This window comes from Puma concolor, chromosome A3 (assembly GCF_028749965.1).
Source record: "Puma concolor isolate L17-30 chromosome A3, mPumCon1.1.hap2, whole genome shotgun sequence".
Lineage (NCBI taxonomy): Eukaryota > Metazoa > Chordata > Mammalia > Carnivora > Felidae > Puma > Puma concolor.
In genome coordinates this window covers 116,778,525-116,804,346 of record NC_141669.1, presented here as the reverse complement: position 1 = coordinate 116,804,346, position 25,822 = coordinate 116,778,525, and the positions used below count along the sequence as shown (strand labels likewise).

Genomic DNA, 25,822 nt, shown 5'->3' with positions numbered 1-25,822 from the left:
GGGATCATGACTGGAGCCAAAATCAAAAGTTGGATACTCAACCAACTGAGCCACCTAGGTGCCCCAGTGAATCTTTTTTTACAATCTGTGATTGAAACAACTAATGGACCTTCTAGAATGATTTGTGTGAACTGCTCTGTGCTTGCTTGCTAGTGAATATTTGTTTAATAAATGTTAAGTATGCCAGAATCTGGTCTGGAACTTGTTTTCTTTGCAGCAAGATTGTAGAGTGGGAGCTAGCCTTCATCCACCTCAGACTTCTTTCAAGGCAACTGTTGAAGAACCTGAATTGCATACTTTAAAATAGTTAAACATGTGGTGTGTGAATTTCACCTCAAAAAAGAAAAATCTAATATTAATACTAGCTTTTTGCTACAATTTTTCTAGCTTTGACCATTGGGGGCTCTTTTAGATTGGCTTTTGTGTTTTTTTGACTAGCCTTGTCTTCTTGAGCCTTTCTTTCCTTTCTTTCTGGTGTCACAAGATGTTCCGGGTTCATCTTGTATTTTCCCTGCTCCAGCCCTGGAATCAATTCTTCAAGGACTCTTGGTTGCTTTTATTGGTGAAAGTTATTGAGAAACCGAGGATTATAGGTCTGCTTATTGTTATCTGGGCGGCATTGCTTCTAACAGACAGCTGTGAAATACATGTATGTATACTAACCCCGCCCCTACGTCTGTAATTCTTTTTCTCCTTATCTCTTCATACTGATACTGTTTACACTGATACCAGTGAGTCCAGTCTGACACCAAAGGGTTCACTTTAGTCTGTCCCTTTTCCTTGTGTATAATTTTTCTCTAATGGTTGGAAGCCCAACTTTCATTATCTGCAGTATATTTGCTAATATGTTCAGTTCTAAAATCAACATAAAGTGGTTCTATAATTTCTGTGAGAAATACCCAGGTCAGAATTATATGTACTGGGTCGCCTGGTGGCTCTGTCGGTGGAGCATGTGACTCTTGATCTTGGAGTGATGAGTTCGAGCCCCACTTTGGATGTAGAGATTACTTAAATAAATAAATAAATCTTTTTAAAAAAAAGAAATATGTCTACTGACTTGATTATAACACGTATGTGTAGTTCTTTTTGTCTTTAGCATTACAGAATTCTGTCAGGTTACTATTTCTCAAAGTCACTCAGGTTAGTTTTCTTCTCCCATGTAACCCTTCAATGTAGGTATCTTATTAATTTGACATATAGTTAGGCTCATTTATTACTGCTTGTATTAATTTTGGATTTCCCCTACACCTTGGTCGATTTTAGTTTTTTGGTTTTTGGTGGGGGGTATGTGAAGAGACTAAGAAATATTGCTGTGGTTCTAAGAATCAGCTATACAAAAAACATATTCAGAGAAGTATTACCCTGCCCTCATCCCTGCTATCTTGTTCTTTTCTTTTTCCTTCTTCCTCTGTCACCCCAAGTAACTGGTTTTAGTTTCTGGTTTATCCTTCTTGTATTTCTTTGCACAAATGAGCAGACACGTGTATTTCCTTCTTTCGCATATGAAGGATAGCATACTCTAGGTACTCTTTTGTGCTTTGCTTTTTTTACTATTATTTCCTGGAAGTCACTGTATATTGATACATAGAGATCTTTTTTACAGCAGCATAGGACTTCATTGTATGGACGTACCATAGTTTCTTCAACTTTTCTCCTTTGTATGGGAATTTAGATCGTTTCCAGTATTTTGCTATCATAGTTAATGCTTTAATGAGTAACCTTGCATATATGTATTTTTGTGTTGTTGGAGGGATATCTTCAAGGTAGATTTCTAGAAATAGAATTACTGGATCCAAAGGTAAGTATATATGTAGTTTATTTTTTTTTTAGGTCTTTTTAAATTTCCCTCCATAAGGATTGTATAATTTTTTATTCTTATGTATGACATAAGAATGTATGACATTGCCTATTTTTCCACAGCCTTGCTAATAGAATGTGTTGTCACATTAAAAAATCTTTGCCAGTCTGATTCTGAGAAATGGTATTTCAGTGTTGTTTTAATTTGCATTTTTTAAAATATGAGTGAGTTTGAACATTTTTTCATATTTGTGGATTGTCTATTCATTTTTTCTGCTCATTTTTCTGTTGCATTTTGATCTATTTTTTCTCCATTTTGAAGAATCCTTTATATATTAGAAGTATTATTAACCCTTTGTCTGCAAATATTTTCTTCTAGTTTTTCATTTGTCTTTTGACTTATTTATGGTGTTTTTCTTTTAACAGCTTTTATTGTTTATCAAGATATAGTTTACATAGCAAACAATTGACCTATTTAAAGTATACAATTCAGTGATTTTTAGTGTATTCACGGAGTTGTGCAGCCATTACCACAATCAATTCTACAACATTTTTATAACCCAGAAAGAAACCCTATGCCCATTAAGTCACTCTCTGTTTTTCCCCAGTTCCCCTTTCCCCTCTAGCTCTAAGCAACCAGTATTCCGCTTTTTGCCTTTATATGCTGTCCTGGACATTTCATATAAATAGAATCATACAATATGTGGTCTTTTGTGACTGATTTATTTCACTTAGCATGATGTTTTCAAGGTTCATCTCTGTTGTGGCATGTATTAGTACTTCATTCCTTGCATGTTTATATTTCCATATAAACTTTAATCTTGTATAATTCCATAAAATAGCTTGTTGGCATTTTTACTGGGATTGCATTATTGCATTGAATTAATGAATTTTTTATGTTTCAAATTTTTATTTAAATCTAGTTAGTTAACATATAGTATAATATTGATTTCAGGAGTAGAATTTAGTGATTCATCACATACATGAAACACCAGTGCTCATCACAACAAGTACCCTCCTTAATACCCATCATCCATTTAGCCTATCCCCCACCCACCTCTCCTCCAGCAACCCTTCGTTTGTTCTCTGTAGTTAAGAGTCTCTTGGGGCGCCTCGGTGGCTCATTTAAGCATCCAACTTTGGCTCAGGTCATGATCTCATGGCCCGTGAGTTGGAGCCTCATATCGGGCTCTGTGCTGACATCTGGAGACTGCTTCAGATTCTGTCTCCTCTCTCTGCCTCTCCCTCGCTCATGCTCTGTCTCTCTCTGTCTCAAAAATAAATAAACATTAAAAAAAAAAAAAGGAGTCTCTTATGGTTTGCCTCCCGCCTCTTTTTTCTTCCTTCCCCTATGTTCATCTTGTTTTATTTCTTAAATTCCACACATGAGTGAAATCATATGGTATTTGTCTTTCTCTGACTCACTTATTTTGCTTAGCATAATACACTCTAGATCCATTCACGTCATTGCATATGGCAAGACTTCATTCTTTTTGATGGCTGAGTAATATGATTTACTTTTAAACTGTTTGTGATACATATATTAATAGCTTTTCTTACGTTGCATTAACCTTGATTTTTGAATATGTCCAACCTAGTTATAACCCAATTTTATCATATATTGCTGAATATATTAGGTAATACTTCATTTAGTATTTTTGTATTCGTGTTGGTAAATGGTTTTGGTATCAAGTTTATGATATTTGCTGTGAAAGAATTAATGTAAGATTAGAATCACCTTGAATGTTGGTAGAACTTTCCTGTAAAACTGGCTGGGCCTGCTCTTTTTTTTTTTTTTCCTTCCAAGTTTTTATTTAAATTCAAGTTAATTATCATATAGTGCAGTATTGGTTTCAGGAGTAGAATTTAGTGATTCATCACTTACATATAACACCCAGTGTTCATCACAAGTGCCCTCCTTAATGCCCATCACCCATTTAGCCCATCACCTCACCCAGTTTCCCTCCAGCAACCCTCAGTTTGTTCTCTATAGTTGAGGGTCTCTCATGGTTTGCCTCCCTCTGTTTTTACCTTGTTTTATTTTTCCTTTCCTTTCCCTGTGTTCATCTGTTTTGTTTCTTAAATTCCACATATGAGTAAAATCATATGGTATTTGTCTTTCTCTGCCTGACTTATTTTGCTTAGGGCCTACTCTTTATGGGAAAATTTTTCATTACTAATTCAGTTTCTTAAATGCTTATAGGACCATTCAAATTTTGTTTCTTCTTGAATTAGTTTTTCCCTAATTTTTTCATGCTTTAGAAAAGTTGAAAGACTAGTATAATAAGTACCTTTTATTTAGATTACCCAGTTACCATTTTGCCACATTTTCTGTATCTATCTGGATATACAGATTTTTTTTCTTTTCTTTTTTTTTTTTTTTTTTCCCTGACTCATTCTCAAAGAAGTTACAAATTTATTAAAAGTGTGCTCTTCAGGGGCACCTGGGTGGCTCAGTTGGTTAAGTGTCCAACCCTTGAATTGGCTCAGGTCATGATCTCATGGTTTGTGGGATTGAGCCCTGTGTCAGGCTCAGTGCTGCAGTGAAGCCTACTTGGGATTCTCTTTCTCTCTGCACCTTCCCTCCCCCCGCCCAGCCCAATAAATAAATAAACTTTTTTAAACCTTTAAAAAGAAAATGTGTTATTCATATTTCCTACTTGGTTCCTGATTGTTGTCTCTGTGATCTATCAATTATCTACTGATGATGGTTATGTCCGTTTTTCCTTTGTAGCCCTGTCCATGTTTGTTTTATATATTTGAGACTGTGTTATTAGGTACATACAGGTTTAAAGCTGTTACATCTTTCTGATGAATTGCACCTTTTATCATTATGAAACATCTTAATTTCTGTAATACTTTTTACATCAAAGTTTATTTTATCTGGTAATAGTATAATTAAACTTGTTTTCTTTTGGTTAGGGTTTAACACAAGGAAATCCTTTTCAGTCCTTTGATTTTCCATTTTTCTGTGTCCTGTGCTTTGCAGAAGGGATCTTGAAGTTTAAGCTGATAACTTCTTTCTGTCCTTGACATCCCTAAATGTACCATTTTGCCCTCTCTCCTAGCGGCAGTATATACCTGTGAAAGTGAAGAGCAAAGCTTTCTGGATCTTCTCTTGGGAGTATGCCATGATGTACGTGGGAAGCCTAGTGGTAATCATTTGCCTCTCCTTCTTCCTTCTCAGCTCCTGGGACTTCATCCCTGCAGTATATGGCTTCATGTAAGTAATGACTTCATTAGAAAACTCTGGAAGCTAATTTGTTTTTCACAACTCCAGGTGGAATCAGAGGGTGCACAACCACAGGGAACATCAAGATACAGGGGTCCTTAAACTTCAGTGTGCACCAGAAACACCTGCAGGGCTTATTAACACCCAGATTTCTGGGCCCCGCCCCTAGAGGTTTTGATTAAGTAAATTTGGGATAGGAACCAAGAATTTACATTTCTAACAAGTTTTCAGGTGATGCTGATGCTGCTGGTCCAGGGAAGAGCAGACTTTGAGAACCACAGATCTAGTGCGTACCTTTGATCCTGTGAGATTAAAGAGCACTCTCTAGGAACATCTGAAGCAACTACCAGCCTTTGCCTGGAAGGGTTTGGCTCAGTCCTAAATAGGAATGGATACATTCCTCTATTGCAAGAGGGTCTCTGACAGTTTTAAAATAAAGCCACCTCCCACGTGTCAAACTTTTAGAGAAAATAAAAATGGAATATGAATTCTGCAGACGTTTCCCAGTACTCTTTGTGTGGTATGCTGAGGAGGACAGGAAGGTCGCTGCTCAAGCCTCAGGGACCTCACAGCCCATTGAGGTGATAGACAGTTAAATCTGTCAGGGTGGGGAGGGGATCTGGAGGGGCAGACTCCCCTTTGGAATTCTGGACTGCTAATTTGTGTTAAATCCTGGCTATGCATAACTTGTAGCTCTTCATGCTGAGCTTTAAGTAAGAGTTTGTAATGCCAGTGAAAAGCTTTTCCTGGTTTTTGCTGGCCCACAGGATTGTGTTCTTTACCTCATTTCACAGAAAAGGAAATGTAGTCACAGCAGGAGGCAAAGAATTGCTCTGGGTGGAGGCCTTGGTCAGTGCACTCTGACCATGAGCCATTGCCTATTTCTTCCTTCTTCATGCTCCACTTACTGCCCTTTTAAAATCGTGAATTGACATCAGTTCCAATTCTGTGTTTTTGAAAATAAGACATATAATGTAAATTTTTAGAAGAGCCAGATTTGCAACCAATCTTTATCTAATAGAACTAGACAGAAGTTTTCCAGTGAAACCCTTATTTCTCAAATGAGATCTGGGATCCTAGCTGGAACCTGCCAGTGCTTCCTTAAGACTCCAGAAGTCACTGTAGTGTCAGGCACTCAGTCTCTGGTTCCTGTTGTCAGGATGTGGAGCAAGAATGGGGAGCAGCAGGATCTTTGAGCTCGCTCCTCTGGGCAAGTCTTTGGAATGCCCCAAATAGATACTGTCTGTTTAAAACCCATTCCTCTCTTGTATATCCTGGGTATCTCCTAAATTTAAATGTATATATTTTAGGCAGTAAAAGAGGGGCTGGTCTTTTGACTTCTAGCCCAAATCCTGCCTCATTTCAGATCTTTGATGCATGCCAGAATTTGGTTTAGTTGATATTTGTTATGGGTTATCATTCTCTGTTTCTCTGCCTCTTGTTTTTATTAATTACCTATATCCAGGGTGCCTGTAGGGCCCCTCACATCCTGATAACTGTGGGGACAAAGTCATCTTTGGCTGCCCAGTAGTGACCAAATTCTTTAGGAGAAAACCAGGTCAAGGCAGACCATTTAAAATTTGGCTCTTTTTTTTTCTCCCTCTTTGTTTTCTTCATTCCAGACTTTCTGTTCCAGATCTCACTCCAAACATCGGTCTTTTTTGGTACTTCTTCGCGGAGATGTTTGAGCACTTCAGCCTCTTCTTTGTATGTGTGTTTCAGATCAACGTCTTCTTCTACACCATTCCCTTAGCCATAAAGCTAAAGTAAGTGGTTGGACCTGCTGTTTCTTTGTCTGCAGAGCCATTTGTAGTCTTACAGGCACCTTTCAAACTAGGAGTATCCTCTCTCACGTTTATGCCATCTTTCTCCAGGGAACCCTAACTTTAATGGCCTCAGGTGCCAGTAGCCATAGCCAGCAATTGAGTCACACATGAGTGCAGGCTGCAGGGAGCACCCTGATATTTCCCCTAGCTTCACTTTGAGCCCACAGTGCTACTGAACCCACTTGCTATTTTGGATAGGGGAAGGGTTTGGAGTTATAAAGGGTCTTTAGAAAAAGTGCATCTAGCCCAGTGACAATGGATACTCGGGATGTGTTAGTTGGGAGGTTGGCCACCTACAGCTCTGTTTAATCTTCTGATCAATTTCCTTTAAGACTTGTCTCTTCTGCAGCATAAGAAAACTAACATGTATTGAGCCTGGCTCCATCCCAGCCCTTTTTAGGTTTTCTGAAATGTATTTATACCTAACCCTTCTGGCATCTCTTGGAAGTAGGCATCATTTTATTATCATTACGCCCATTTTATAGTTGAGGAAATGGACATTCAGAGAAGTGGAGTGATTTTCCCAGAGTCACACAGCTAGTAAGTAGTGGAGCTGAGATTCAGACCAAAGTTTGTCTCCAACATCTATACTCATCCCCTGGCACCATGCCAAACTCCTGAGAGAGATCACTTGTAGTAGTCCCTGGAAAATGTTCTATTACCAGAGCAGGGAAAAGAGGCACTGAAGCATACAGATATGCATTGATAGTCCAGGGAACCTAGAAGAGAGTTTGGTTTAAATTTCAAGAGCCTGAGTTCTCTGTTCTAACTTCTTAGTTAGTTCTCTAACTAACTTCCTGCCAGTCTTCATGGCCAGTGTACCAATGCACATGGTTCCCATTCTGTAAAAGCTCAGAGCTCATGCCTCCTTCCCATGACAGCCTTGGCCTGGCATCTGACAGAAAACTTTCCTTGGCCTGGCAGTCTCTGGAACTCTGGCAGCCTTGCCCAGCCAAGCTCTCCAGCTATCTGTCACACCCAGTCTCTGCCCTTGATCTGGTCAGGCCTAGCCACTGGGCTGAGAGAAGCTGGGAGCCTGGAACACCTTTCCTCACTCTGTAGCACCTTTCATTGTCTGCATGTGAAATGCCACAGGTGCTTCTGGGTAGACTACAGCAGCACCGTCACGTGACCCCCCCCCTCCACCCACCCCAGGCCAGGGCCTCAGGGTTGTGGGGACAGACTATATGAAGTGACTTTCTCCACTGCTGCCTTCCTGTGGCTGGATCTGAAGCTCCACTGACTCTCCAGCCCCTGCAGTGTTTGCTTCCAGTGCTAGCTTTGTGGGAATAGGGCCCTTCTGACCAACTCTCCCCAGACAGTATTGCAGGGGATTCTAGTCTCCATGTTTCTTGTCACTGGATTTTCACTGGCCTTTTCGTAGGCCATTAAGCTCTTCATGCAGCTCTTACCAGCTACCTAAAATGCCCACAGCCAGTGATTTGGATTGTTTTTAGGAAGATGCTCACTGGGCTAGCTGGACCCTTCGAGAGCCTATAGCACTGAAACTTGCCAGGCTGAGTCTGAAGCATTTGTTGTGTAAAACTGCTGGAGTGTTTGGGGCGTGTACATGTTTGTCTCCACATCTCAGACTTACACCCATTGAGTCACCCTGACCTTTGACCTGCAAGACATAACTGCCATTAATCTCTGAAGAAAGCCTTTATGAGCTGGGCATCCAGGTAGTGTGCAGAAGTAGGCCACATGCATGTTGTTTAGGTACAGCTGGGGAGGGTGTAGATCTGGCCTCTCTGTTGGCTTCCTTGTAGCACTTGGTCAGCCCTCGGAGGACCACTGGAGATTGAGCTCTGTCCCCACCCTTCCTGACCAGAGCTGTGATCACGCTAGGCACTCAGGAGAACAGTCTTGGTGCTGCTCAGGAGTTCTGGAGATAAACAGTTTCACCGCTTACTAACTCACCTACCTTATCTGAACCTCTTTCCTCATCTGCAAAGTATGGGTGATGATATTGCCTACCTCAAGGAGTAGGGGAGGTATAGTGAGGATCCCATGTGACAGCACAAGGAGAGGGCCTAGGACGGAACTTGTCACAGCATGAGGGTTTAGGAAATGCTAGCTGTTATTGTTGTTTAAGATAACAAAACTCCAGTTCCAGCCCAAAAGCGCTGAAAAGCTGCCTGCAGCTCTCACTTCTCTTTCTGGAAAGGAGCTCATCATAGCTAAGTGTGTGTAGACTCCACTGGCCTTACTGTCAGAGAAAAAGAGCATCAGCAAGGAGGCACTTCCTGCCCTGGGGTCTGGGTGTCAGAGGGGCCTCTGGCAAGGGAGGCTGCCTGATTACTCTGACAGCAGCTATGAAAGCCCAGTAATGAAGCTGACTTCATTTGTTTTCTTCCTCAGTGACTCTTGCCGGGCAGGCTCAGAACTCGGGTGTGGGGGGCAATGGGCTGTTGCTCTAGTGTTTGCTGGGCCCTCCTCACCACCTCTGGGCAACTCTGTGTCCTTGCAATTTTCTGCTTTGCTGCTTGGTCTGGTCCCATGTCTTCTGGGTAGCAGAGCCAGCCCCTACCTGAAGTCCACTTGAGAGTATTTTGGGGTTTGAGGGATGGGGTCAGGAGTCTTGGGTGTGCCTGGTCCCTGACTGATCTCTCCCTCTCTGCCTGCCCCACCCCACCCCAGGGAGCACCCTGTCTTCTTCATGTTCATTCAGATTGCCATCATCTCCATCTTCAAGTCCTACCCAACAGTGGGGGACGTGGCCCTCTACATGGCCTTCTTCCCTGTGTGGAACCATCTCTACAGATGTGAGTACTCCCACCTCTAACCCTGTGGTGGCAGATTTGTGTCAGCCTGGTCCCTGGATAAGACAGACACGGAAAAAGAGATTGATAGGCATTTGCCTGGCATCTGGTGTGCTGGCAGCACCGGGAGAGAGGGAATGACACGAGGCAGTGTCCGCCTGCTGGGTACTACAGACTAGTTATGGTAATAAAAATAACTACCATATTTTGGTCACTTAGTACCTACCTGGCCACTGTGGTTTTAGGAGTGTTACATGCATTAGGTCATTTTATCTTCACACCAGTCTTGGAGGGAAAAATAACACCATTTTGCAGATTAAAAAACTGAGGTACAGAAAGGTAGAGCCACTTGTTCAAGATTATATGACAGGTAAGTGGAAGGGCTTGCTGTGAGCCTGTAGCTAGTGCTATCCAGTAGGATTTTCTGTGGTGATGGAAATGTTCTATATCTGCACAGTACAATAGGATAGCCACTAGTATGACTAAGAAACTGAATTTTTTTTTGAAGAATTTATTTAAAAAAAATTAATGTTCATTTTTGAGAGAGAGGGAGAGAGAGAGCAAGTGTGAGCAAGGGAGGAGCAGAGAGAGAGGGAGACACAGAATCTGAAGAATGCTCCAGGCTCTGAGGTATCAGCACAGAGCCTGACGTGGGGCTCAAACTCACGAACCATGAGATCATGACCTGAGCCAAAGTCAGACGCTTAACGAACTGAGCTACCCAGGTGCCCCTGAAGATTTTATTTTATTATTATTTTTTAAATAATCTCAGTGTGTAGAGCTCAAACTCACAGCTCTGAGATCAAGAGTTTCAAGCTCTAATGACTGAGCCAGCCAGGAGCTTGTAGAGAAACTGAATTTTTAACTGAAATGTAGTTACATTTAAAAAGTCACACATGGCTGGTAGCTACTGCATTGGACAGTGGAACACTAGACCTTGGTCTTTGAACCATTTCCCAGCATTGCACCTAAATGTTTATAGAACACTGGACATCTGTCTGCTCTGAAGACCCCTGCAGCTCTAACCATGTCCCCCCTCAGAAGATGGCATACAGTGGGCTAGTTATGCTTCCGAGGCTGCCAGTATTTTCCTCAGTTGGGCTTTTAGCCCTCTGCATGGGTTCTCTTCAGTGTTTGTGGGCTCCCTGGGGGCAGACTTATGATTCACTCACCTCTGTGTCCCCAGCACCCAGGATCAGACCTGACCCACACAACTCAGCACATGTTTTTGGATGAGTTTTTAAGCCCTGTAATAAACAGGCAGTGTCAGTGCCCAATACTCGATTCTCTAATCTAAAATGGGAAGGGAGCTATGGATTTTCCTTGCCTGCAGTGAGTGCACAGCCAGGTATCAAGAGTGAACTTGGGGAGGACAGGCTTCAGAGGAAGGAAATCTTTGTTATTGTTTGAGGATGCCTGGGTGTCAACCAGGAAGTGAAACTGACCAGCTGCCAGAAGGAAACCTACCTGTAAGACTGGGCCTCTGAGCTAAGGTAAACAGCAGAGTGGGCGGGCAAGGCACACTGCTCTTGCAGGTGGTGGCCTGTGGGGCAGTGACCAGTCCTGCCTGATTGGGAGGAGTAAGTGGCGTTTTCTGCCTATGACATCCTCATTGCACAGATAAGAATCACCCAGTCCAGCAGGCTCAGAGTCAGTCTGGTGCCCCCGCCCCCCAGCAGAGTGGCCAGTGACAAATCATGAGGCCACCAAACATGTGGACGTGCCCCAGTTTGTGACAGTGTGGGTCTTGGGGACATTGATCCTCTTTCCTCAGAAGTAGAGTCATTTTTTTTCTTAGCTGTCTCTTGCCCTTAATAATCTTTCATCCCGGGGTGCCTTTGTGGCTCAGTTGGTTGAGCATCCGTCCGACTTTGGTTCAGGTCATGTTCTCAAGGCTCGTGAGTTCGAGCCCCACATCGGGCTCTGTGCTGACAGCTCAGAGCCTGGAGCGTGGTTTGGATTCTGTGTCTCCCTCTCTCTCTGCCCCTCCCCTGCTCATGCTTGCTCTCTCTCTCTCTCTCTCAAAAATAAACATTCAAAAAAAATTAAAAAAAAATATTTCATCCCATATTGCTGAACACAGTCTGGAGCCAGAAAGACTTGAATCTGGATCCTGGCTTTCCCATTACCAGCTCTCTCTTTTTAGGAAATTCCTCTAACCTTTCTGAGTCACTCGGTTTTTAATCTGTAAAATGGGGAGAATATCTTCCAGGGGTGTTTTAAGTTTGAGAAATAATGTATATAAATAGCACTGCAGTTACCATTAGTAAGAATCATGCAGGGGGGGTTTCCTACATAATTCCGTGATCAAAGCTTCAGGATTGGTAGAGTCATTCAGGGTCATTGGAATGAACATACTTTTCAAAGCTTGAAATAAGCTATTTTATGCCCTCCGGGGTTGATGCAGAGAAATTAAGGATGGGGTTCCCAGAAACCTAGATGATCTAATAGATGCTGTTGCTGGCTGTCTGGGCGAATAGTTTACAGTTCAGCTTGACTGAAGACTCTGCACAGAATGTGGGCTGCCCTCTGCCACCACCCCCGCCCCCCCACAGCCCCCTGCCCCCAGTGGCCAGCAACTGTGGCAGAGAATATTCATGCTCAGGGTATCTGTTTGGGTCATGACAGCTGTGAGTCATTACATTCAGCCAAGAGCATCTCCAGCCTAGTCCTTTGGACCCATGAGTGGAGACTGAGAAGTCTGTGAGTCTAGGGTGAAGGTACTCAGACTTGTAATGTGGCTAAGAATTCAGTTTAAACATTAGTTGCCAGTGCTAACATGCCTGCTCACACATTCACCTTTTTGTTTTCCTGTCCTGGCCAGTGGGGAGGAGAAGAGGTATGTCGGCCCTGCCCCAAGTATAGGCCCCAGACGCTGGGACTCTGTGGTGCTTGGGATCAGGATGAGTCATACAGACACACAATTGTGGTGTTAGGGAACAGCCTGCTGGCAGAGCTGGTGCTAGCCTACAGTGGTCCAGCTGAAAGATCCAGTTACCAAAGGCTGTATTTGTGTGTGTGTGTGTGTGTGTTGTTTTTATTAACTATTGTATAAATATAAGAGACTATGGATTAAAAAACCAGACAAATTAAAGAGAATAATAACATAATAAGCACCTTTGAAGCTCCCAGTCCCCCCCCCCCCCCCCCGCACTCCTGCCAGTTGGACTGGATTCTTCAAGTGGAATTTTATTTCTGAGTGACTGAGGCTCAGAGAGGGAAGGTGACTTGCCTGAAGTTTCAGCTTGTCAGCAACCGAGGCAGAGACTGGATAAGCCACCGTGGGTGTAGTAGGGAATCTGATTCCATCTGACCCAGTAAGTCTAAGGAAGGGTGAGCCTTTCGTCTCATTAGGTCCTGGTCATCTCTGACACCTGGTGCCTGGAACAAGCTGTCCTGTGCCCCAGGTCCCAGCTCTGTGTGTTCTGGCGTATAGCTTTAATCCTCTGGCCTGTCAGCCAGCAAGAGTGAGTAGCAGCTCCCGGTTCTTGCAAAGGTCACCACAGGCCAGAAGCCAACTGGATGCTGGTGACAGTTCCTCCAGGCACATGGGAATGTATCTTTGCAGCTGTTTGTAATTGCAGCCAGGAGCCTCATGGGAGCCTTCCCAGTCTCTGTGCACTTTGTTACCTTCTTGTCACCCTGTCTGAAATCCAGAGTGGCTAGAGGCAGGGAACAAAGGCCTACCTGGGCTCTCAGGCCACAGGATTTGTTTTAGGAATAGCATAGATTTTTTTTCAGCCCAGGGGATCAGAAAGAACCACTGAGAAATGTAAACAGTGATGTGGGAGTGGAGGAATGGCAAAGGTTTGTTCTCCTTTCTTGAGGTTGTAACATTGTTTAATAATAGTAATTCTCCGTGCACATAACCCTTTCCCATACTTCTTGTTCTGGGAGCAAGGAGGAGGCTTTCCCTACAGTCTCCGGAAGGCTTGAGTCAGGGCTTTACCCTCCCAGCTTTGAAAACCCAGAATCATGGAACTTTCAGGTCAGGAAGAAAGGACCCCGCAAGCTCTCCGTGCCAGTGTTTCCAAAGTATGGGAGTTCACAGACCACTAACATTTTTTTTTAAACTCTGGTGACAGAGTTGCCAACTTATTTTGCTGACAACATTAAAACAGTCAACTGCCAGCCATTCATCACCATTTCATAAAAGGACTTTTTAAAAAAATTTTTTTAATGTTTATTTATTTTTTAAGAATGAGAAAGAGCATGAGTGGGGGAGAGGCAGAGAGAGAGGGAGACACAGAATCCAAAGTAGGCTCCAGGTTCTGAGCTGTCAGCACAGAGCCCGATGCGGGGATCGAACTCACAGAACATGAGATCATGACCTGAGCCGAAGTCGGACGCCTAACTGACTGAGCCACCCAGGTGCCCCCATAAAAGGACTTTTTTAAAAAATGTTTATTTTGAGAGAGAGAGACATAGAGTGAGAGTGGGGAAGGGGCAGAGAGAGAGAGGAGGGAGGGAGGGGGAGAGAGAGAGAGAGAGAGAGAGAGAGAGAGAGAGAGAGAGAGAGAGAGAGAGAGAGAGAGAGAGAGAGAGAGAGAGAGAGAAAGAAAAAATCTCAAACAGGCTCCAGGCTTGATCTCACGAACCATGAAATTATGACCTGAGCCGAAATCCAAAGTCAGATGCTTAACGGACTGAGCCACCCAAGCACCCTGAGAAAGGACTTTTTAACAACAATCAGGAACAAAGAGACACCTGTCACTTCTCATGAATCTTAAATTCAAAACATTCGCCTTTAACAAGAACTCTGAACTACCTTGTTCTGATTATTGTGACTGTGACACAGACCAGTGAAATCTGTCGCAGACTGGTCTGGATGTCTTATTCGCCAGGGGTCTGCAGCTGTCATCCTTTGGTTGGAAGTGCTGGCTGCATATTGGACTCACCAGAGAAGCAGTTACAAACTAATACGGGTATCTAGGCCCCACCCCGAGACACTCTGATATACTTAGTCCAGGTAGGGCTCCCCCGGTGATTTTATTTTGCAGCCAGAATTGAGAATCACATGCGTAATCCAGTCCCCCTTCTGATGCATGAAACCCTGGTATAGCAGTTCTACCAAGTGTCCGTACAGCCAGGACAAACGACCTCAATGTTTGGGAGGCTCCCATCTCTTAAGTCTCCCCAGACTCTGATTTGGAGGAAGGGATTTCCTAAAGGTCAGGATCAGAGAGGGGAAGGGAACTTCTGTTCATTAAGTGCCTGCTGGGACCCAGACCCAGTGGTAAGTTGTTTTTTTTAAAGGTGCTCTTGGGGCGCCTGGGTGGCTCAGTTGGCTAAGCGTCCGACTTCGGCTCAGGTCACGATCTCACAGCCCGTGAGTTTGAGCCCCGCGTCAGGCTCTGGGCTGATGGCTCAGAGCCTGGAGCCTGCTTCCGATTCTGTGTCTCCCTCTCTCTCTGCCCCTCCCCCGTTCATGCTCTGTCTCTCTCTGTCTCAAAAATAAATAAACGTTAAAAAAAAAAATTTTTGAAGGTGCTCTCTTAATTAGTTTATTTTAAGTAATACTTATTACTTTCTTTAAAATACAATAAAGTGTAAAGAAAGAAATAAAAATAGCACATAATCCTACTGTCACATACCCCTAATTGAGTTAAAAGGTAGGAGGAGCACAGTGTGATAGGCAGAAAATGCTCCCTCCCACAAAGATGTCCACATAATCCCCAGAACCTGTGAATATATTACTTTATGTGGCAAAAGGACTTAAAGTTAAGGCTTTTCAGATGGGGAAATTAGCCTGGATTATCCAGGTGAGCCCAGTGTAATCTGCAAGGGCCCTTAGAAAGTGGAAGAGCTGGAGGAGGGAAATCTCTTCCATATGGTTTTGCTGTGAACCTGAAGCTGCTCTAAAAACTCAAGTCTATTTTTCTAAAAAAAAAAGTGGAAGAGGGAAGCAAAAGAGGAGGTCTGAGTGATGCAGGGTAGCAAGGACTTATTTGGCGTTGCTGGGTGGAGTAGGAAGGGGGTTGTGAGGTGAACTCAGGCCGCTGCCTCGCTGCAAAGGCAAACGGATGGCTTCTGCCCTAGAGTTTCCAGCAGGCACGCAGGTACCTTGATTTTAGCCTGTGAGACCCAGAACTGTAATATAAGCTGTATTGTTTAAACCACCAAGTTTGTGGTGATTTGTTACAGCAGCCTTAGAAAATAGTAATATATCTGTGCCGGGTTTTTCACATATCTTGTTTAATTCATGTAACCCTCCTATGAAGTAGACCCTATTCTAGCCCTGTTTTAGAGACAGGAAAGCTGAGACAGAGAAACTTGCTGGCAGAGCAGGGATTTTAACCAAGGTCTTTGTCTTTCTGAGGCCAAGTTTGGGCTGCACTGTCCTGCTCCTTCCCTCCAGCTGCACTCTGCCTGCCTGCCTGCCCATACCACCGTGTGTAGCAGGTCCTCCCTGGGGCTTTGGGGAGAGCCTCTCCCTGGTGGGATTCTTCAATCCTTCTGGGAGTGTGGGGCGGTGATGTTAGAGGGAGGGTGTCAGAAGAGCTCTTCAAATCCTCCAAGGAAGAGTGAAGGACATTTGAAGAGCAAGGCAGACAACCTAAGACGTGAGTTAAGGAAAATGGAAAGCATTTCCTAAGACCCAGGGCTGTGGCACCACAGAGACTCACCGTGGGGCTCTAATCTCCATAGGTTCACACTGCCCTTCCTGTCCATGATCCCATGTGGACAGACAGCACCCTGCTTGGGGATGGGAGAAATTACCCTTGGACACCCCTAGATTGTGGGGCAGAGGGCATTGACTTGCTAAAACGCCCCCTTTGTGGTGCCCAGAGGCATTCACAGCATTGCCACCTGTAACTAGCCAGGCCCACAGTGGGAGGTGCAGAGTCCAAACGTAGGACTTCACACCAGCTTTGGGCATGGGGAGCCATTGACTCAAGGGTTTGAGGCTTGCCTCTTGGCACCCCAGAGTCTCTGAATCTGGGGGAGGGTTTCTGCCTTTGAGCTACCCAGGCTCTCCCTGGGCTTCTTCGTCCTGTGGAGCCATGCCCATAAGAAAGGGTTCCAAGGAGAATCAGCGTTTGGTTAACTGTGAGTGTCTGTCTTTGCAGTCCTGAGAAACATCTTTGTCCTCGCCTGCATCATTATCGTCTGCTCCCTGCTCTTCCCTGTCCTGTGGCACCTCTGGATTTATGCAGGAAGTGCCAACTCTAATTTCTTTTATGCCATCACATTGACCTTCAACGTTGGGCAGGTAAGAGCACTGCACGGGGATTTATTTTGTAGCCTCAGACATTCAGCAGAGGCCCTGGGTTCTGCAAACTAGGGGTTTGGGTGTGAGTGAGGGGACAGTTTGCCTGAAGTAGCTCATGGTCCAGTAGAGAGGATTAAAGAGAGCAAAGGAAAGGTGAATTCAGCCAGCATTTACTGGGCACCATGCTGAGCTATCACCCCATTGATTCTCACAGCAAGTCTGTGAGATAGTGTTATCACTAGTTTACAAATAGTAACGGAGCCTCACACAGGTTGTCTCTTGCCCAAGGTCATCGGAGGAGCCAAGAACCAAATTCAGGGAAGGCTCCATTTCTGAGGCCACCCTCTTTCTATAACAGTACCTGGGCTGTGTGTCACTGTACTGAGTGCAGTGTGTGTGGTGGGCGGAGGGCAGAGGCAGGAGGAGGAGAGACTTTTCAGACTCTGGGAGAGCAGGGGCAAAGGCAGCAAGATGAGAAAATAGTTCGGTCTAGCTGTTGGGTAAGTCTGGAGCACAGATGGTGGGGCTGGGAATAGTGGGTGAGGAGGCTGTAGGGGTCAGATGTACCAGCTAGGAACTCTGATCTCCCCCTGACCCAGGGGAAGCCCCTCCCTTGGTGCCATAGAGCAGTGGTTCTCAGAGCGAGAGGGTGGTTGTTAAGAATGCAGATTCCCTGTTAGTGTTTTAAATCCTATGGTTACGTTATGACTGTCACAATTACATGGCTTTGATTGTTAAAAAAACAAACACAAAACATTCTCTGACCCTACTCCCAAGAATGTTGAGTCAATAGATGTGGAAAACAGCGTCAGGAGTTTGTATTTTTAATAAGCTTTCTCAGAGACTCTGTTGCAGGTGGTCTAGCAAACTTTTCTGAAGTTCCCTTAGGTCAGCTCTGTCCTCCTTGTGCGGTCTTATGAGAATCAGTTGTACCGTTTACCATTTCAATGGCTGTTGGTGCAGCCAGGCATTTCCTGTGCGTTATGGGCTGGATGGGAAGCCAGGCTAGCTGGAGAGACTAATGATGCCAGTGAAGAGTCCCCGGAGGAGATCCTTCCCTCCAAGGTTAGCTGCTGGGAAAGAAGGAGGGAGGAGTTTGGGCTTTTGCAGTGAGTGATGGGTCTGGTATTTCCTGCACGGACATTTCTGGACAATTAACGTCCAGCCCAGCTATTTATCTTGGTTTGTGAACAGCAGGAAGAGAGACAGAGGGCCCTGTAGCCCGGGTGGGACTGTGCCGGAGGGTCGGCTTGGCCTGTCGCACACAGGCTGTTCATGGTAGATGCTCGGCACCTCCTGTGTCCTGTGCCGACAGAAATCTGCAGGATTCAACTTAACACCTCGAGAAAATCCAAAAGGTTGTTCTGGCCCTTGTGTCTTGCTGAAATCCCTTAATTATCCTTTGAAAGTGATGGCTGGCATGTGAGGGCATTGGACCTGCCCTGGGCCTCTGTGGGGCTTGGCAATCTCCACTGAAATAGTCCACAGCTTGTCATCAGGTCATAAGTGTCAGGTGTGGGTCAGAAATACAGTTGCAGTGATTATGAAGTATTTGTGGAACTTGCCAGATAACAGCTTTTTCCCCCTGTGGTTGCCATTAGGAGGGAGGGTCTCTGTAAATGGCATGGGAGGTGTTTGCAAGTGCTCAGGTGACTTCTAAGGCAGGAGAGACTGAATTGTTGGAAAATAGGGCTGGGGTTGGGAACGAAAGGAGTGTGCTAGTGGCTGAGCTATGGAGAAAATTCAGGCTGAGCTCTTGGCATTGTCTTTTACCTTTTTCTTTTAATCTCTTTTTAAAATGTACTTTTAGTCACACAAGTAATACATGAATTCACTGCTGGGATGAGAAAGCAAACAAAATAGAAGCATATGGAACAAAAAGTAAAGGTCCATGTCTTCCCACCCCAGGGCATATATCATGATCAGGATCAGTTTGATGCATCTTTGCAGACATTCTCTGTGCTTTTACAGACAGCTCTCAGTACATATGCACACATACAGAGCTTTCTTGTTTATATAAAGAAATGGCCTCCTACTCTAGGTGCTGCTAGTTGGCTTGCAGTTTTTCACTTGGTGATCTCCTCTTGATAATGGTTCTCAGAGCCTGTGGGTAGGAGGAGCTTGATTTATTTGACTAGGTAGGCCCCTACTGATGGACATTGAGGTTGCTTCTGGTGGTTCTGCTATAAACAGAATAAATGCTATAAATGCCTTGGGCATCCCTCCATTGAATCTCATATAGTGTTTTCTTTTTCTTTTTTCTTTTCCTCGTTTCCTCTCCTCTCCTCTCCTCTCCTCTCCTCTCCTCTCCTCTCCTCTCCTCTCCTCTCCTCTCCTCTCCTCTCCTCTCTTCCTCTCCTCTCCTCTCCTCTCCTCTCCTCGTTTCCTCTCCTCTCCTCTCCTCTCCTCGTTTCCTCTCCTCTCCTCTTTTTCTTTTTCTTTTCTAAGATTTTTATTTATTTATTTTGAGAGAGAGTGAGAAAGCTCCAGCAGGGGAGGGGCAGAGAGAGAGGCATGAGCGAAAATCCCAAACAGGCTTGGCACTGTCTCCACAGAGCCCGATGTGGGACTCAAACTCATGAACCGTGAGATCATGGCCTCAGCCAAAGTCGGATGCTTAACCCACAGACCCACCCACGTGCCCCTCATATACCATTTTCTTTTTTTTTTTTTTTTTTTTAAATTTTTTTTGTTTTTCAACGTTTATTTATTTTTGGGACAGAGAGAGACAGAGCATGAACGGGGGAGGGGCAGAGAGAGAGGGAGACACAGAATGGGAAACAGGCTCCAGGCTCTGAGCCATCAGCCCAGAGCCTGACGCGGGGCTCGAACTCACGGACCGTGAGATCGTGACCTGGCTGAAGTCGGACGCTTAACCGACTGCGCCACCCAGGCGCCCCTCATATACCATTTTCTTAAGATAAACTCCAGGTGGTGGGATTTACTGGGTCAGAGGACATGTGCATTGTGCATTTTTGGCAGATATTGCCATGTTGCCCTTCAGACAGGTCATACCAACCTTCTTGGCTCTTAGCTGTGGTCTGTAGTGCTTATAAACTGGCAGTTTGTGCAGACATTGGCACACCTTTGTCATTGGCCACCTTGGGTCTGGACTCTGTGGCTCTGAGTCAGACAACTTTGTCAGGTCGAGTGTTTTCTGGGACTGCTGGCTTTGTTTGGGCTTTGTGGCTGCTGCTGCCAGATCACTAAAGGGACATATCACATGGGGCACTTATTCACCAAGGCAGTCACTCAAGCCCTGTCCCTGTCCTGGAGGATTGACTGAGGTAGAAGAGTGCCCCTCATGAGGGTTATACACACCTGCCTTCAGGCTGTTTGGGAGCAACAGAGGACAAATACGAGACATTTAGAATTTTAGTAAACTGTTGAGTATCTGCTCCTTAAAAAGACCTTCCACAAGGTTCCCCTGCCTCACTGTCTCTTCTTAGCCCCCTGTTTGTTTCTTCCAAGCATTTATCCCAGTTTGTAACTTTACATTACTTGCTTCTCTCTCTGCCTCCCAGACCAGACCTGCTTGTAAGCTTCTTGCCAGCAGAGCTCTGCCTGTCCTTCCCACTGCAGGCAGCTTTGGGTTTGGCAGAGGGCAGGTGTTTAGCAAACACTTGTTGAATGAATGAATGAAACAAAGATAGCCAGGGAGAACATTGTGTGATTAATGGCCAAGTGGGGAGAGTAACCGCTGGAGGAATCTAGAGGGAACCTTTCCTGCTGTGAGTGGTCAGGGAATGCCCTGGGGAGCAAGGAGTAGCAGCTGGGCCTTTTACACTTGGAGAGTGAAAGGTCTGGGAAGTGGGCAGGTTGGGGGCCAGGGCACCCCTCTGGCAGAGGCTAGTGGCTAGCAGCTCTGTCCTTAACCCTTCTCCAGCTTCTGCCAGAACCTGGTCTCTGTGGCTGATGAAGCCCCTACATGTCCTCCACAGCTCAAGCCAGGTCCACTTCCATCTGACCTACAGTCAGTGCTGCCATTGAGATGTATGGCATTTGGGGACATACCTTCAATCCCACAGCTGGCTGTTTTCAGCTCTTCTAGCTGGAATGATGTCTTAGAGTTCTTGGTCCTCCCTCTCCCCTCCCTGGGCAAGACTGATCAAGCTGTCCTGGGAAGAGCTGGATTTTCAGCAGGCATCAGGAGCCCAGTCCATCACTGCTGAATGCAGAGACCACCTTGACCCACAGATTTTAAGTCCTGCTCTTTTGAGTTGGTCGGTGCCACACTTTGTTATACAACAATCTGTGTTGGTAAATTCTTAGTTACACTGGCAGATAAACCAGTGACTTAGGCTCCATCCTTTCCCCTTGGGGCCATTAAGTATTTTTCAGCATGTGGCATGGATCATTTGTTAATTATAATTGTGCCTCAGAGTCAGTAACCAGGAAATGACAACAGTAAAACATCCATAGGGTGTGAGTGCATGCACGCTCATGCACATGTGTAAGAAAGGTGGGGGAGGAGGAGAGATTGAGGTAGATTGGTTGGTTGAGGTCCTCTTCTACTTCCTCACTGTGTGACCTTCAGCAAGTAACTTGACTTCTTTGATTTGCAGTGTTCTTTTTTTTTATGGGCAGAAAACTTTTTGATTTTTAAAAAAAATTTTTTAAACTTACTATTTTTTAAATTTAAATCCAAGTTAGTTAATATATAGTGTAATAATGGTCTCAGGAGTAGAATTTAGTGATTCATCACTTACATATAACACCCAGTGCTTATCCCAACAAGTGCCCTCCTTAATGCCCCTCGCCCATTTAGCCTATCCCCCCCACCCCGCCAGCAACCCTCAGTTTGTTCTCTGTATTTAAGAATCTCTTAGGATTTGTCTCCCTCTCTGTTTTTATATTATTTTTGCTTCCCTTCCCTTATGTTCATCTGTTTTGTGTCTTAAATTCCACATATGAGTGAAGTCATAATTATGATATTTGTCTTTCTCTGACTGACTTATTGGGTTGTAGTGTTCTTAAAACCAGGGATGACAACCCAGCCTCCCTGGATTTGGGCATGTGTAGGTCCTGTTGCTATTATCATATGTTAACATGAGAAGTAGCACCAGTGACCTGCTATTCAGATACCCAGAGCAAATTCCCAGGGAAACATTCGAACAAAACAAACTTCTTCCCTTTTTTTTTTTTAAACAAAAAAACAAAACTCTTTTCTTCTGCAGGTCAGCAATCAGCAGAAGAAAAATAGTCATCAAAGATTATATATAAACAAAAAGTAACGTGTTTAAATTTAGCTTTTTTAAAGGAGTAAGATAAAACATCCGACTCACCCTAATTCATCTTAAAAACAGGAAACATAAGGAAATCTCCCCCTAAAATTATAATTAATAGTGGCTCATGTTTAAAGAGTGCCTACTAGGAGCCAGGCCCGTATGATCCCTTTAATCTTCTGGATCATGTGCTTGTGTGGCCTTCTGGACCTTTCCCTGTACGTTCCCATGTACTTGTGTGCTCCTGGAGAAGAGCTTTATTTGTGTGTGTGTGTTTTATTATTGGCAACATGATGAAGTATGACTTTTTTCCTTTCAATAAAACATCTTGGTGATCTTTTCTTGTTTGTATAAGAGGGAAGTGCCTCACCACAGTTGATGGAGCTGCTCCCCTCCTGATAGCTTCTTAAGCTGTTTTTCTTTGTTCTTGTATAATAAGGAATACACTTAGTCCCCTTATAACTGCCTTTTGAGGGAAGCACCAGTACAAATGACCAAGTGGAGGCCTGGAAGTCCCCAAGCTCTGAGGGGTGTGTTTATTTATGCTCATTTGTCGTGTCCTCTTGTTACACTGGAGGTTCCATGAGGGCAGCTCTAGGTCTGTCTTCTTCACAAGTGTATCACCAGCACCAGGACTATTCAGTGACTGTTTATTGATAAATAAATGGAATGAGCTGGAATCCGAAACCACATTTTATGACCAGTGATCCCGTATAATCCTGTGTACCCTAACCTCCCAGTCCTAGTATCTGTTTAGGACAAAGCTGGGCCTGTGGCAGGTCCTGCTGGATTCCTAGGGGGTCAGAGCCAGACCCCATGTGGCTGACCCTGAAAGCCCCGCTCCTGTTCTGTGTCCGTGTCCAAAATGGATCCCCAGTGTCCAGAGAGTGTCCCAGCAGGTCCATGAACTGCTGCCTCCTCACCATGGGCTGCCGGCTCTGATCCCTTCTCCTTGTAGTATAGAACCTGTAGATCCTAGGCTGGCCCTGCCTTGGCCATTCTGCTGTCTTCAAGGAAGCCTGGAGCCCTGGGGTCCTGCCACAAGCCTTCTGACATGTTGGGTCCTGCTCAGGACTGGCTTATTTGCTCCAGCACAAATGAAACCACAGTCCTGTCTCCTGGAATTACCTTTCAGTTGGTCTGGTGTGTCATTCTGGGGAATGGGACAATGAGGAAATAAATGTCTGGGGACATGTTGGGCAGATCATCAGTGTTTGGGTGGTGCATAGCCCCCATTTGTAGACAGCCAGGGCCCATTTCAGATTTAATCCGTGCTTTGTGTGTGGTCCTGACTGCAAGATCCAGGGTATGTGTGTGGGGCGGTGGGGGAAGAGGTCTTCCTCCTGACACGAGGGGCCTGTGGCCCAGGCTGGAGCCCTTGCTGTCGTCCAGCTCAGTGTGTGTGTTTACTTTGCTTTCCTTCCAGGTGGCATTTTGCCAGGTCTTCATTCATTCCTTCATCCCTCCTGTCTTCAAACTCTGTGCTCAGCATCCCAAGCGTGGCTCTCACAGGCCCTTCCCTGCCTTCTCTCCTCCTACAGCCAGAGTGACAGGAAAAGCCTGAGCTAAATATAGGGGGGCAAGGCCAGCAGAAAGCCTGGGTTTGGAGGTCTAGCCTCGATGGTGACTCCCAGCCCCTCTGTCATGGCTTGCTGGCCTTAGGCAAGTCACATAAGTTCTTGGGCCTAATTAATTTATTTGTATATATTGGGCATTTGTTACGTGCCAGGCACTCTGCTAGCACAGTGTGAATGAGACACAGCCCTGCCTCCTCGGAGCCCAAGGTCTGTGGGAGAGAAAGAAAAGGAACCGGTCAGGGTCAGGGCAGCCGGGTGGTGCTGTGGATGGGTTAAAGAGGCTGGGGAGCCCAGAGCTGAGGCGGGTAAGGAAGCTTCTGTGGGGAGGCAGCCTGTACGTGGCATCCCCGGGGCAGGTAGATGCAAACCTGGCTCTGGGTGGTGAGACCTGGGAGGAAGAGAGCATGAGTGAGGGAGTGTGGAAGGCAGTTCTGCGGGGCTGGCATGCCCTGCCAGAGGGTGGGAGCCCTAGCATGCTGAGTACTGGGCTGAGTCTGTGGTTTTAGGCTGAGGATAACTGTGATCCCATCTTTGCTTGGAAAACCTCACCATGCCAGGAGGGGGAGAGGTGAGGGGTGTGAGCTGGAATCTGGAGCCCAGGGAGGCTGTTTAAATCTGGTGAGAGGTGATAGCGGCCTCTGTTTCTCTGCCTACAAGAAGGGTGGCTGTGAGGACTCAGTACAGAGTTGGGTGGGGAAAGCTTTTGTGAATTGAAAAGAGCCACCTGGATGACAATTGCCATCATACCGGCTTTGGTCTTACACTGTGGCCTTCCAGACCCCAAGACGGAGGTATAGTGACTTTCCTGTTACTTTGCATCTTTAGAGATAGAGGGTGGAGCTCGGTTCTCCGCCATCATCTCCCACATGTGTCCACTCAGGCCTGGGTTGGGTCACGCCAAAGCCCTGTCCAGCTCCACGAGTCAGCCGTCAGCCCCTCTGGCTCCCACGTTCCTGGACGCCAGGCAGCGTGGGCAGAGGATGCTGTGCTTGATTGTTGATGGAAACAACCACGTGAGCTCCCGCAGGTGCAGGTTAGCTGTCCAGTGTCAGCATCTCCAGCCCAAGCAGTAGACCTGGGGAACTGCGACATGCCTGGGGTGACAGCAGCTGCTTCTCTGGGAAGTGGCAGCCTAGGTGCCAGTGTTGGCCGAGGCTGCTCTTGTGAGCCCCACAGCTTCTAGACGCACCGAGGTAACAGCCTTCACTGCCTCGGATGTCTCTGATACTTATTTTGCCTTTTCCCAAAAAACTCTCTTCCTGGCTAAGTGTCAGGACTGGGGCCTGGGAGCACAGCCTCATCAGGGGTGTTAGTGTAGACCAAGGGCCAGCATGGGCCCATAACAGGACCCAGGTACAGACCTTTTGCTCCCCAGAATCCTTAACTGGGAGGGGCTGTGGGGAGGATGGGAAGAAGTAGGGCTTGGGCCTCAGGCAGGACTGGCATTGCAGCCCAAATGCTTCCCTTACTCCCATGTGACCCTGGGCAAGACCCGTGAGCTTGGAGTTTGCTCATCTCTGAGTGGGGCTTATAAACCCTACCCCAGAATGTTGTGAAAATTCAGTGATGTGCTTTTTTTAAATTCAAGTCCAGTTGACACACAATGTTACATTGGTTTCAGGTGTACAGCCTAGTGATTGGACAGCTCACTTATGCTGTGCCTAGAAGTGTAACTGCCATCTGTCCCCATACAGCGCTATTACAGTGCCATTGACTGGTCCCTGTGCTGTACCTTTCATTCCTGTGACTTTTCATTCCATGATGGGAAGCCTGTACTTCCCACTCCCCTTCACCCATTTTGCCCATCCCCCAACCCTCTAATGATTTTTTTAATTAAAGAGCCTGGTCCAGAGCAGCTACCCAGAAGTTGTTGGTTTCCCTGTCTCTCCACTTCCCCACCCTGTAATGGAGCATGTTCTAACCATTTTATTCCACTTGTGAAGTGCCTCTCCCTGTCACTGGCCATCCTTTTATCAGCTACCTCATTAAATCTTCATCGTGGCCCAAAAGATAGTGCTGGAACCGTCATGGCTGCCAGTGAGAGAAATGTGGTCTGACTGAGCCCTCACAAGGGGGAGGGGACCAGCAAGGCACTCCCAGAGTGCCAGCCCTTTCCTGGGTCTGGGGTCACAGAGCTGGAGCAGATGCCATCCCATCTGGTTGGGAGGCCAACAGGAAGTGACTTCATCC

At 45.6% G+C, this 25,822-nt stretch overlaps 1 protein-coding gene across 2 annotated transcripts in view; it reads left to right on the top strand.

The window, feature by feature from the left end:
* Window positions 1-25,822, top strand: part of PIGU (phosphatidylinositol glycan anchor biosynthesis class U) — an 85,196-nt gene that overhangs the window by 54,105 nt on the left and 5,269 nt on the right. For both annotated transcript variants that reach the window (XM_025931763.2, XM_086702025.1), the window contains 4 exons: window positions 4,866-5,020; window positions 6,652-6,795; window positions 9,496-9,620; window positions 16,688-16,830. In XM_025931763.2, the coding sequence (XP_025787548.1) occupies window positions 4,866-5,020; window positions 6,652-6,795; window positions 9,496-9,620; window positions 16,688-16,830 (567 nt within the window). The remainder of the gene's footprint in view (window positions 1-4,865; window positions 5,021-6,651; window positions 6,796-9,495; window positions 9,621-16,687; window positions 16,831-25,822) is intronic.